This window comes from Tetrao urogallus (assembly GCF_951394365.1).
Source record: "Tetrao urogallus genome assembly, chromosome: 13".
Classification (NCBI taxonomy): Eukaryota; Metazoa; Chordata; class Aves; order Galliformes; family Phasianidae; genus Tetrao; species Tetrao urogallus.
The window spans coordinates 7293945-7307590 of NC_136826.1; the positions used below are offsets into that span (position 1 = coordinate 7293945).

Here is a 13646-nt window from a genome sequence, read left to right on the forward strand (position 1 = left end):
AGGAGTTAATACAGCAGTAATACAGCCGTGCAGCAGCAATGCTGAGCAATGTGGGCTGTGCAGATATCCAATGAGCGCTGACTGCACCTTTGAAAAAATCCTACATGAGCAGCCATAAAGCTGAAGCTCAAGAAGCCAATGTGCTGGCAGATGCTTTTATTCATAAGCTGTCTGCAGAGGCTTTATATGTAAATGTAATTTGAAAGAATAGTCTCCAAGTTCATCCATTCCTCATTGCTGAATGATAACAGCTTTCCTTAATTTCTATAATTGCAAGCAAGTTGTCTCTAATTTACTCTCTTGGCACTGCTTTTTCTCAGCCCCTTGAAATGTTGTGCATCTGAAAGGCCTGTGATCGAAGGCTTAGATCCAATTCTAGACTATCTAGTGTAATTACATTCTGTAATCTGTTTCCCTTCTAACCTCACAGACCTGTAAGCTGCTGTTTTCCTCCTCTAGGGATACCAGACTCTAACAGCAGCACAGCATGGAGCCCACTTGTCATTTCCCACACGTTAACATCCACTCTGTAAGGACTAATTGCTCCCATATGGCAAAACGACTCCCTTCTGAACACAATGAACTTGAGACTTGTTTGGAGCTGAGAACTGGAAACCTTACTGCCCACATGTTCCCTGAGGAGCCTCCTGAGTATCTCAGAGGGATATGTACCTTTGAGCATTTTTACGGCAACTGTTTTGCAGGTTGAAGATTTATCAATGCCAAAAGCAGACGCTTCCACCACCTTCCCAAAAGCACCGTGACCCAGTGTTTTACCTAGAGAAGCAAGAGTCAAGAATGAGCCAAAGGGGGCTTAAAACAGTCTGCATCGGGTAAGAGGGAATCATGCATTCTCAGCTGTGCAAGAAATACAAGGCTCCAGCACCCAGGCACAACGTAGACTGACAGCTGACAGAAGCCTGTATCACATATTTGCAGTATATGGATATAAACAGAATGATTTATATCCATATGACTTTAATGCAATACAGAATGTGATAGAACAGAGTAGAATAAATAAATCTGGATTCAGCTGAAGGCAAGTCTGAATATATATATATATGGCTTAAGGGTAAAAGCAATACATACAGTCATCCTCAAGCCCTGGAAAATCAGGTTAAATGTGGAATTGTGGAACCCTGATCTCTCATGAATCACAGTCATAACGATGGCCTGCTAAGGCACTCAGACAGCCAGAACCCTTTGAACCTTTAGTTATCGACTTTTATTTGAAGTAAAATTTATATTAAATGGAATTTCAGGTGATGATCTTTCATAATTTCACATCCATTTGAATTTTCAGGCCCATACCACCTAGTGCTCTGAGGGCTCTGACCCGTAGTGCAGTAGGGTACACTGGGCATCGTGGTATGGCTCTTCCATTCTGCCAGTTTGAGCCCATGTCCCACCACCTTCTCTTTTTTTTTTTTTTTGGTCTGTCTTCCTCTTTCTTCTCCATTCTCCAGCTTGATCACCATGAACACACACATACACACATATATTCCCTGCACTCACTGTTGCACACAGATGTTACTGTTTCTCTAAGCAAACACAGTCCACTTTTTACATTTCTTTGCTCTATCATCCATTGAGTTGAGTTCAGTTAAATTTGGTTTGTTTTTCTTGATAGTTCTTTACAGCTCAAAGCCAACTTTGAATAGTTGACAAAAAATTGATTATTCTTCAAAAGAAAAATTCACTGTTAGACCGTAACCTTCCAGATTCACCCCTCTTTCCCTAGTCCTCTGTAGGAGGGAAGCCATGTTTTTGACAGGCACAGTACCTGCAGGTACCTTCCCTTCCCTGTTAAGAGTTTGGTTTCACTTTTCCAAGGAACAGTAAGAGATGAAAACTGTTTTGAGAGACAACATCTTTGCTTTCCTTACCGAACTCCTTGTCCCACCTTGTTTAAGGGTGACAATGAATTCTGTGACTTGGTGCCAATTCTCAGCAAAGGATGGGAGTATGCCAGCCCTAAATAGTAGGCTGATTCTTGGATTGTACAATAGGTCCACTGAAATTGAGAAGCATTAGAAACCATCAATATAATAATGATCAAGAACCACTCACCCAACCGCAGCCTGTCTCTTGGGAACTCCCATTTACTGCTGTCATAGGGAAGACGGTCACACTGCTCATCAAGAGGCATTTCCTCTGGATCCATTATAATTGACAGGTATCCTGTTTTAATATCTGTGGCATCAGGCTAAAAAATTGGAAAAAATTATTCAAAGTGTTTACTTTGCAACTCTAATGGGGGAGAACTGTCATTTGTAAGATGGAAAACAAGCTGGGGAGTTCCCTGTATTGCAGTCTTAGCTCTGAAATTTATTCCGAACCATAAATGCATCCCTTCAGTTTTTTGCCTCTCCTTTCCCCTCATCTGGGAAATAAATGTTTATGCATGTCTGTCACTCATCAGTGTTGGGCAGACTCTTGGATTAATGTTGATAAACACTCTGAGGACACAAAATCTATTACTTTCTTCTGGCTGTATCTATTAAAATAAAGAAGCGCTTTTCTCTGTGATCTCCACGAGCTGCACTTGCTGGTGGCCTGCAGAGTGTTCTGCATGTTCTGCTCCATTTTCAGTTCAGCAACATTTTGTTTTGCAGACTTGATTCTGCACAGCTATCTGTTTCACAGCGATTGCTTTAGTCAGAATTTTAATTGCACATTTGATTAAATTAATTAATTTTTAATTTAAAGTTAGTTGAGATCTGGTGAACATAGTTACTCTTAATGCCGTTCGGTGAGAAATCGTGATTTGGTAGAACCTGTGAGCAGATTCACGTGGGTGTGAAATATAACAGCAAATTCCACAGCATTTGCGACAAGGAGCAAAAACATGAATTTAATCACTGTATTTGTGGTAGAGATTTTATTCAAGTATCAGGTATCAGCACTAGGACTGTATTTGGGTGAGCTTCAGAGCACAGATCTGTGGTTGCCCTTCTGTTTACGATTTGTTGTAGGAGAAAAGGAGTAACATTCCTCAGAACTTTACTGAAACTCTAGTTTTCTGAGTCACAAAGGGAGGTAAAAGAATACCAACGCATGGAGATAAAATAAGCTCTGCGGTTGGGGCTCATGCTAGAATTTTTCTTTGAACAGTGCTCCCTTCAGTATTTGTGTTTCAGAGAAATCTTACTGGACAGCTGTTGAAATCGAGTCCTCATTTTAGGGGATTTAATGTTTTCTCTTCAAGTCTTGCAAGGCAGTTTGGCACATAAAAGAAGAGTAGCCTGATTTTATGTGGAAGTGGGTAGAAATCTCACAAGTACAAGTGATCTTTCGGGAAGGTAGGGGACTGTCATCAGAAATCTTGGACTTAAATTTTATAGGAACATTTGTCACAGTTTTTCTAATATTTGTCCCAAACATTCACAGTGACTTGCAGCCCTAAACGCTGATGCTATGCATAAAAGGCGTCCAACCTCAGCACCTTCGTGCAGTATGGAAGCTCTCTTACTTTTCTCAGTTTCCGAATGAAAAGGGTCAGAAGGAGCCAGAAGAGGGTAGCAGCAAGACCAGTGCAGACCAAAATGATAACTTCGACGTTGGATTTCTCCTCAGAACCTGTAGGTTAAACATACATATTTTACAGATTACATACATTACATACAGATTTTAAATATAGCCAAAGCCCATGATTGATCAATAATTCACATCAGTCCAGCACAATGTATGGCTTTTACCTTAGCTTAGATCTCACCTTGTATTTTAATGAAGGCTGATGTACTGTCTTGGCCCATGTCATTGGTCGCCTTGCATTCATAGAGCCCTTCATCATCCTTCTTCACTCTCTCAATGACCAGGGTATTATTTTCCATGGAAATTCCTGCAGTGAGGGATCTAGGTGAATTTTATTACAATAATCTACCTTCCCCCAAATGCTTTCACGAGGCAGAGCACTGAAGATGAGCTCCCATTCATTCCTATGCTGCTGTCGGGAATCATTTTAAGGCCATGTTCCTTATTGTGGTTTGGCAACAACCTGACACCAGTTTAGACTGCTGGGCATCGCTTATCCTACAGTGAATGCAGCTGTTAACTTATTGCAAAGAGACAGAGCCTGACAGAACTTTCATGGAATTTAGTGAAGTGGTGAAAAGGTAAGTTTTCTGAGAGCAACATTGTACCTGAAAGAAAAGGGAACTCAAAGAAACTACTGGAGAAAGGCAGCATCTCAGAGGCTGTGGGAAGTGGTGGGAGTTCTACCGTGTGAATGTGGTCAGGTTGTATGCTTCCCTGGAAAAATCCTGGCTTCACAGAAGGCCAGGAGCAAATGGTGGGCTGCCAAGAGAGACATGACCTAGGGATGACCTATGAAAGGCTTCTCCACATTTAATTTACCTGCTTTTGTGGTACAAAACTGAGATCTTATCTGTTTCATTAGGGATGTGTTTGGGGCAAAAACAGGGAAGCATGTTGATCTCTGAATCCAATCGGGAAGGGCATTTTGCACTGCAAGGTGTTCTGCCCATGAATTCTGTCACTGTTAACAAGAGTACCACATAATTTACCACATGCCCTGCTGAAATATTTACCCTGAGGTGTTTTTTCCAAATATTTTATTTATGTTTCCATTGGTTGGATGTTACATGCTTGTCCCTCTAGAATTATTTATAAAATTTCAGTAGCTATAAAGAATTTCTGCTCAGAACACTCTGATCTGAATTATGTATGATCCTAGATTTCCTACCTAGATGCAAAATTAAAGTTACAGGACTAGCTACTGACATGGGTTCCTTTATGACTTGGAGGACATCTCAGGACAGAGAGACGAGGAGTTCCAGGTGCAGGTGAAGGAGCCCTGCCCCGTGCTCACAACAGCTGCTGCACCATTCTCCTTTCTGTGTTGTGAGAGATAAAGAACAGATGAGTGATACCACGGCAAGCCTTGGCCTGGCCGTTGGGTAGAATTGCTACAGTTCATGGCAGTGCACCGTGACCAGCACCAGGGATGTGTGGCAGTTCAGGCCTGTGCTCTCAGAGCCTCCCAGCAAGTAGGGAGTTAGAGTTTCATGCACAAACTGTTGCCTAGCACAAGCAGACTGAGCAGCAGCACACTGTACTCCTCAGTACTGTACTCTCACTAAAGCTATGCTAATGTCCTCAGATCGAGGACTGCAGACACTGCTGTGTGTAGGAGGAAAGCTGCATGACCAGGCGGGGAGCGGCAGCCAGTTGGCAGCTCAGACCTTGAAGTCCAAGTCTGAGACTGCTGCAGGGGTCCGACGTACTTGGATTTGAGCTCACGTTTCCCTTCGTGCCATGTCTGGTATCCCCACACAGCCACGCTGGCAGTAGCTGTGGGGCTGCATGTCCTTGCTTGTGGCAATCCCATAGTGCCATTTGTCACCATGAGTTAAAGCAATGCTGTAGCAAGCGTGCTCACCTGATGCTGCTGAGATGGGGTAGCCATCCTTGCTCCATGTAATCTGTGGCTCTGGTGTTCCACTGACTCTGCACTCCAGAATGATCTTGCCACTGATATTAACCTCCAGATCTGTCAGATTCTGTAGGACATACGGGGCTGCCTTTGCTGCAGTCACAGAGGAAAACAATACACAGTAAGATTCCAGGAGTCATCTACACCTTGTCTCCTTGGGCCAGCTGCAGAGATTGGGTAGCAAAATTGCACCAAACGATCATGGAAAGAGCTCATCTGGCTTATTTTCAAGCTGCTTATGCAAAGATTCATCTCAACCTGGAACCTCCTCAAGTTTCTCATCCTCTGAAGGAAGCAGAGCACAGAGAGTGGGCAGAGCAAGGGCAGAGTGGGTGCAAAACAAGAAGGGAGGAAGCAAAGAAGGATCAGTTCTAAGGATTTTGCCTCCATGATGACAGGAGTTATCTGCTTACTGCAAAGTATGTCAACCTCCACACAACAGAATACATTATGTTCACTTAAAAAAGATACGGGAAAGTAATTGAATAAAATCTCTAGCATAAAAAATGCATATTTTTTGTCAGTAAGGAGAGTAGCTGATGGGCATTGATACATTAAAAAAACACATCTGAAAGCTGGTTTCTGTAGGAGAAGGAGGGCTGGTTTGCAGAGGTGTTTCCATGTACATTTTTGAGAAAAACTGCATCTCTGACATGTGCCAGACAAACAACAGACCCCAGTAGTTCTCACAAGGCTGTGATTAAGATTGCAGTTCTCCCATGGCTGTATTCCCAGTTTAACTGTGTTTTTCTCATAGCCATCGTGTGTAGGTGTCTGCGTAGGTGGAAATTTGACTAAATGAATAAAATATCTGCCAGAGGAGAGAGCAGTGCATTGCCTGAATGCAAAGGGATCCTGGTGCACCGTGGCAGGTGATGCTGGCAGGTGGCTCTGGACAAGGCAGATGCCAGAGTGCTGCCATACGGCGTGGGATCTTTGCTCTGCTCTGTGCTGTGGGATGGAGCAGCACTCACGCCTCGTTGTAGGCAGGAGTGCAGCCAGTGCTGCACAGCCTGATTCGTGCCTGGTGACAAGGCCTCTTTGGTGCCTCATCACTCATTAATGTGAGTGGAGAAGCCAGTTTAGAAATCACTAACTTAGTTCTAAAGCACCCTGCTTGCTATGCCTTTGCTTGCTGCCATTTATTTCAGTTCTGCTCTATTTCAATGCTTTGGGCTTTTCTTCACCTTTCTTCACTAGAAGCATGAGGCACTTCCTCAGCAGCACTTCTGTAAGAAGGTTTGGAGTTGATCCCTCTCATTTTCTTTATTATGAAGCTGAAGAAACTTCACTCATTTTGGTGAGTTTGTATGTGGTGCTGGAGGAAGTGTTTGGTCCTTTACAGCCAGAGCAATGAAACACGGCTCTGGGATCTGCAGTACTACTATTTTCATGGAAATAAAAGAGACGGGGATTTGAGTGCATGTAAGAAAATGCTATAATGCTATAATGAAGTGCATCCCGTGTACCCACACCAAGTGGTACACATCCCTAGTTTGTACACCTGACCTGATACATCTGTGGTCACACCAGGTGTCTGTACCATCCCGGCAGCTCTCCCAAACCCCCCAGACCTGGAGTGGCAGTTCCAACAGATACGGCTGTGCTGCTGCTAACGTGGTGGGAGTGTCTTTATTCCTCAGTCAGCACTAAACCTGTATCCAGCAGGGAGACAGGGAGATAAAGGCTGCTGAAATCACCTTTCTGAGTAAGGAGAACATTTACTACAAAACCAGTAACGGCTAGATGAATCACATTCACGGCTAGGAGTCAAATCACACAAAAATGTGAAAAATCACAAAGTGCGTACGAGGGCTGTCCCTAGGAAATGCTGCCCGCCTTGTGCTTTGAGAGAGCCCAGTGTTTCTGCTTCCCCAGCTGCAGGACAGTGCCACCCACCTCTGATAAGGAGCCGTGTGTGCTGCTCCAGCGTGCCGCTGCCGTTGTGCTGGTGCTGGGCACGGCACTTGTAGAGGCCGCTGTGCTCTTCTGTGACGTTTGCAATGATCAGGGTCAGGGAAATGGAGTAGGCGTCAGCGCTCCGGGTTAGAGAGCTGCCGTGAGCTGCGGCCCGGGACGGGTAGGACCAGGCCAGGTTGCTGTAGATGTACCTGGAGGCCCTGCAGGTCAGCTGGGCAGTGCTCCCTGCAATGGCTGTGACCTGTGGGGCCGTCTGCAACCCCGATGGCACATCTGCAGGAAAAGAAAACGTCTGCCATCAAGTTGCAATTGAGAATGGCTTTGGGTGCCCATTTGCAACTTGATGATTGGATTTCAGTGAGCAGCCCCAATGGAACGAGCCACTCTAATGAGATCCGCATTTGCTCGTGCAAAGAGGCATTACATTTTCAAGTAATTAATTGAAAGTTTATATATAGAAGCAGTTAATGAACTAAGAGAGTTTAATCAAGAGACTGCTATGCAGGTAGATAAATGCGTTCATGACATCCTCTCTTTCTATCTGCTATCAGTGCTTGAAAGTGTAATTGCATTAGAGTAAAGAAACCTCTTCCCATTTCTCACAAGTAACGCTCCCTTTCTTCACCACTGAACAATCTTCCCAATTCTCTCCTCTTTCACATGGATATTTATTTGATCTGTGGATGGATGACAAACTGGTCTAATGATGTACAAGTCCTTGAAGCTTTAATAGTTAGCACAGTAATACTTTGATGCAGATTCCAACCTATACACAAATGAATAAGTAGTTTCTTGCTATATTTTTAGTTACTTTTCATTTCAGAAAAAAAATCAATTTTCCTGAATTGCCTAACTGAATCCATTTGAAGACAAGAAAAAATGTTTCTGAGTAGAATGCCAAAATCTGGCCTACAAATAATTCCTATTACTGTCTTAGCTGCCAGGGACCTGCAGTTAAATTGTGTCTGCAAAATATTCTTTGCTCATTTTATTCTGTTACTTCCACGATCTGCGCACCCCAAATACATGAATGAAATTGCATTGATAATCACAGGCCTGGGATTGTTCTTCTGTCTGTTAGGTCAGGATTCAGAAGCAGCTGACATGGAGAGTTGGGAAGAATCCTTTTAAAGTGTCACCTGCACAGTACTGGGGTGGGACACCTTGGGAACACTAGTTCTGGTTTACCTTCTGAACACTTGCTTGCAACAAATCTGATGATAGACTGTTGCTTTACTATTGAGCTGTTAATAAGATGCTTTCTCCAATGGATGGCACTCAGAGGGGACATCAGTTAAAGAGGAGCAACGATGCACCATGTTTGCAGTCTGACAAATTCCCCATGGGAGCTGGCATTTGGCCAGGGGCTCACACTGTAAGCCCTTGCAAAAAGCTCTGTTGAAGCTATAGTTGAGCATAAATAGCAAGGATGTTATAATAACCAATCTGCCTTATAAAACACTATATGTTCTATGAAATACAGAGCCCTGAAGGAGATTTTAGATAGAATTAAAAATCTTCTTCACAAGTCATCTGGAATATAACCAATAAGCTTAATGATTTTTAAAGGCTGTCTCCAGAAATATTTTACGAAAATTCCAAAAAAGAGAAGAGACCCCTCAGGCCACAGCTGTGGAAATTGTTTTCCCTTTCTTTTAATGAAATTTCAGCCTACTTTATGCAGTTTTTTGTTAGTGATAGCTGCACACTCAAGCTAACTTGTGTAACACATCCATCCTCCATCTGATGCCCTGTGGCTCCTACATATCAACATGACGCTTATCAACAAGGGGGAAGTCTGAGGTGAGCAGTAATTCTCAAAATAGGAAGAATTAAGGTTCAGTGAAAACAGTGGGGTGTGGCATGAGCTGCATCCCTCGCAGTCATCAAACCAAAATAGAGAAAAAGTGCCCCCTTTAGCTGACTTTTTCTTGCTTTCTTTTCTCAATGTTTTTTAGTATCTCCTGTGAGAGTTATAGAACTGAACCAGATGGGTCTTTGGTTAGACTTGGTCCCTAGGTAAGCTCAGTGGTCTGGGATCCTCTCCAGCCTGAATTATCTTTAGAGTTGGATCCCAGAGAAAGCATGCATGGATTCTAGGTAAAATGGTGAACTTGGAGCTTGGACATGCTTCCCAGAGCAAAACACTGTGAAGCCCTGCAAGCCTGCAAGGCAGACTAAATCCTGCCCCAAAGTGGTTTGGATTGCAGCCCTTTTTGCCTTTTCCTCAGGCAGGATCTTCTTCTAATTCTCTAATTAAAATTTCTCTAACTAATTCTCACAACTCGCAGCCCCATTTGTTTTGCAGGGCGTTACCACGAGTGGCTGTAGGAAAAGTCCACCAGGAGCACTGCATTTCTTGTGCAGGCACTGCCTGGGCACGGTGCTCAACAGTGTCACCTTCCTGCTGAACCTCACTAGTGCAGGATTTTTTTTCTGCCAACATTCTGGGAGCAGTAGAAGCACTTGTTTTTCTTGTCATTTCTCTTACGGACATTTTTTATTTAGCATTTTGACTATTTTGAGCTGGAAGTTGTGCTAGTCTCTTCCATCTTGTTAGCCTTTCAAGCTCTTTCAGCTCCAATAGAATATTCATTGATTTTCGTTACAGTGCAAGGAAGAAGGGAATAAAAGTTTCTCTTGCCCTCCTCTCTCTGTTCTTCCCTTACCTGCATTGTCTGGGAGTGGCTGCTGTGCTGGGAGCTGTAAGGCAGTTCCCCCTTGCACTGCTTGGCTTACACGATCTTGAACCTGAGAATGGTTGAATTCCTCTCCCTGAACAGACACAGTGTTTTGTAAGACTCCCAATAAAACAGCTAGAAGAATGCTCTGTGGGGTCTTTTCTCTTTTATCAGCAGTCACCACACATTTGTCTCTCATACTGTGTTACAGCGTAGCCGTGAATTTCACTCTCAACTGTGTGGGATTCCATGACAAAATAGGGAAATGAGCCATTGGGAGAAGGTAAAAAGTCAGCATAAATCAAAAGAAAGTCTGGCTCCAATTCTATTTACAAGGAATTAACTGGTTTTAATTTCCTGCGCTTTGCACAATAATCAGTGTAATTCAGAACTCTGCTCCTTTCCAGATTCCATCCCTGTGCCCCTCAGAGCAGAGGGGGCTCTGCCAGGCCCATTCATGTAGGGAGAGTGAGAAACAGGGAGAGCCCTGCCATCTGAAGCAGCACAGAGCTTTTCCTAAATCCTGTAAGCATGTTGGGAGTAAACAAAGTGAGAGTGGCAGCTGCAGAAAGGCCCAGTTCATTCATTAGTCCAATATCTGATAGCAGATTTTTATCTCGTGTTTGTAATACGCTATTTTCTTTCTGGTAGAAATTTCTCATTCAATTTTTCTGAGTTATTTCTGCAATCAGATATGGGTTGAAAAAGGACTTTCGTTATTATTTGTTATTCTTAGCATAATTCATTTATATTCTAAGAACATTTGGAGGTTTAGTATGGGTGGGATCCTGTTTTGTTGTATTTAGCACAATCGCTCAAGAGACAGAATCTGATTTACTGTGGAGCTATGGTAATACACAGCTGCTCTTCCCAAGGTGCAGAGCAGACAATTGGAAGCTGGTCACTGGGTGATACACTTCCACATCTCCTCGGCCCCCTACATGGCTCGGTTTCAGTGTCATCTCCAAACCCCGATGACCTTTCACTGGAACAAATTTTACTGGCAAAGGAAAGGTTTTAAAAATAGATTCCAGTGCTGTTTCTAATGCCTGTGAGTTTTTGAGGGGCCTTTGCAGTGGAAGGACAAAATGGCTGTTGAAGTTATTCCATTAGGATAGATACTTTTCTGCGGAACTAATGCTGAGGTGCATGCACCTGGCTGAAGACATTTCCCCACCAAGCAGATGCAGCCTGGGCAACATCTCATTGAGTTTCCCTGTAACTCTGAGCCGTGTCCTGACAAAGCACTTCAACCCTGACCTACGGAACAAGTTTATTGAGGAAAGAAGAGAGTCCAGCTGCTGTTATTTTCAGATTTCTTAGCAGGGAGAAGTTCATTAACCTGAATTCAGTTCAAAAGTTTGAAAGCAATTCAGAAGCCATCAGATTGCTCTTCAGAAGGAGATAAAGGGAAATCATGTATTTAAAACCAACAAAGTGCTGAACTATTTGTGGAGCCCCACAGTTTGCAGCTGCTTTGCAGAGAACAAGGCTCAGTGGCTGAGTGTAAGCTGCTGGGAACCTTTTTCTGGATGTTGTCCTGAAGGCTCACACACCACCTATGTGCTCTGAGAGTCTGGTTCAGCCTTCATCTCAGCTTTTAGGTCCAATCTGCATAAAATAAATCAGCCTAGCAGTTGCAAAATGCTTTTATTCGCACTTTATATTCATCAAGATGTTCCTAAACTGCCAGTTTTGTATCAGGAAATGTGAAAGTTCGAATTCTGAGGCAGGATCCATGATAACAGCATATTACAGGTTAAAAATAAAAAAATTATTCTACCACCTCTGCCAAACATACACCCCTTCTGTCACAGCAAAGCTTTCACTACCTTGGCAATGCTTACAAACACAGCTTGCTTGGTGCCTTCTGCTTCTGAACTTGCCCTGTTTAGTAGCTCCAAACTTCCCCTGCATGTCCCTCCAACAGCAGACCACATGGTGAGAGCAATCCAGCAGCAGGTCAGTCTGGGGCTGCTGTACCACTGCTGCATGACTGACTTTAGGGTCAGGATGGCCAAATTTAGAAAGGTTGTGTTTCTTTCTCATCTGTAAACAGCACTATTTTTAAACACACCATTTATACAAGTCAGTCATGCTCAGTTAGCATCTGCCTCCTCCACACAATGACACACACCCCGTCTTTTCTTAGTGGGCAAGGCTGTCTCCCCAAGCACTGTTAAATTGTGGTCTGTTTTGATGAAAGTGAAATGCTTCCACCAGAACCAGTGTCAGCAGTTTTGCCTAGGGATTCATTTCCCTCATGATTAAAAATGCGTGATTAAAACGTTTGTGTCTCAAGATGCTGCTAGATTGATTTTAAAATATAAAATATGAAATATTAGCTCATTGTGGGGGGAAAAACAAAAATGTGCCAATTCAGTATTCTTCTGTAAAAGAATCTTTTCTAAAAGGCAAAAAATGAAAATAAAACATAGTTGTGTAAGGTGCAAGCAGTGCCTTAGCCCTGTGAGTATGACTTTATGCAAGTTGCCTCTTTAGATGCTGCAGCATTGGCCTTAGTCACTAGATATTACGAAGTGCAGTGGATGGTTTGGGAACATACTGCTCTGAGTAACCCAGCCAAACATGATCGCTCACAGACTCCAGAGAAGAAACAAACCCATATGAAAACTCATTCTTGGAAGGGGTGAAGTGTAAAATTAATAGCTATTCTTCAACCCGCGTTGGTCAGGAATCCTGTGGATCTCTTATGTCTGTGCTTTAACTCTCACCAGAGAACCTTCAAGGGTTTTTTCCCAGATAAAAATAGTTAGGGCTTGGCAAGACATCTAGGTCTTAAAACTCCCTTCTGAATCCATACGGCATTGAGGTGGCACACAGAAGCTGTAACTAGAGGTGAAAGCTCTACCCCATTATTATTATTGTACATCCATGCAATAAGAATGGTGACAAGGCTTAGCGAGCACTTTGTTGACTCGTCTGATCTGTAATGTACTGAACTACTTTAGAGCAATGGAGTCAGTGGAGGACACACAAGAGGCAGAGTAGTGCAGAGCATTGCCACAAATGAGCTTAGTCCTCAATTGGCTTTAAGGGGAAGAAAAATGGTGAGGACAAGACATTTACCTTCCAGGGCACTTCTGCACTCTTTGTTCTAAAAAATGTTACTTTGACGCAAATTTTGCCATCCAGCATCCACTCATCCAGTAAGTGAACACAGAAATGATTCAGTGTAGCCTGGTAAGCTCTTGAACAAGGCTGTTCCCAGATTCTTTGCCTTTTTTAAACTCCCATTTCTCCTGAAAGCATGATGCAGGTCCTGATCTCACTACTAAAGAATTTCTGTGTTAAAAGGTTAAGCACATATTTGTTTAGATTTGTGTTCTTTGGAGAAATAGCATGTCCACCTCCTCCCTCCTTAAAGGGTTCTGCAAAGGCTAATTGCTCAGGCAGGGACCTAGTGTCACCACAGCCCCCAGTGATACTGGCCCTGAATTAGATCTGAACATTGGCCTTGCTCACCTTTGCTATGTTCACTGAATTAACTGGAGGCCAGCTGTTTTCCTGAATCAGGGAGAGATCTCAAGCCTTTGGAAGACTGCAAAAGACTTAGCTTAGCTTTTGCT

The 13646-nt window shown here is 43.3% G+C and overlaps 1 protein-coding gene across 1 annotated transcript in view; it reads right to left on the bottom strand.

Annotated features, from left to right (window-relative positions):
* LOC306951489 (vascular endothelial growth factor receptor kdr-like) overlaps positions 1-13646 on the bottom strand; it is a gene marked incomplete at both ends in the record, with an annotated part of 114534 nt that overhangs the window by 25029 nt on the left and 75859 nt on the right. The window contains 6 exons of the mRNA XM_079541992.1: positions 673-777; positions 2071-2206; positions 3473-3579; positions 3716-3841; positions 5402-5548; positions 7355-7648. Coding sequence (XP_079398118.1) covers positions 673-777; positions 2071-2206; positions 3473-3579; positions 3716-3841; positions 5402-5548; positions 7355-7648 — 915 coding nt within the window. The remainder of the gene's footprint in view (positions 1-672; positions 778-2070; positions 2207-3472; positions 3580-3715; positions 3842-5401; positions 5549-7354; positions 7649-13646) is intronic.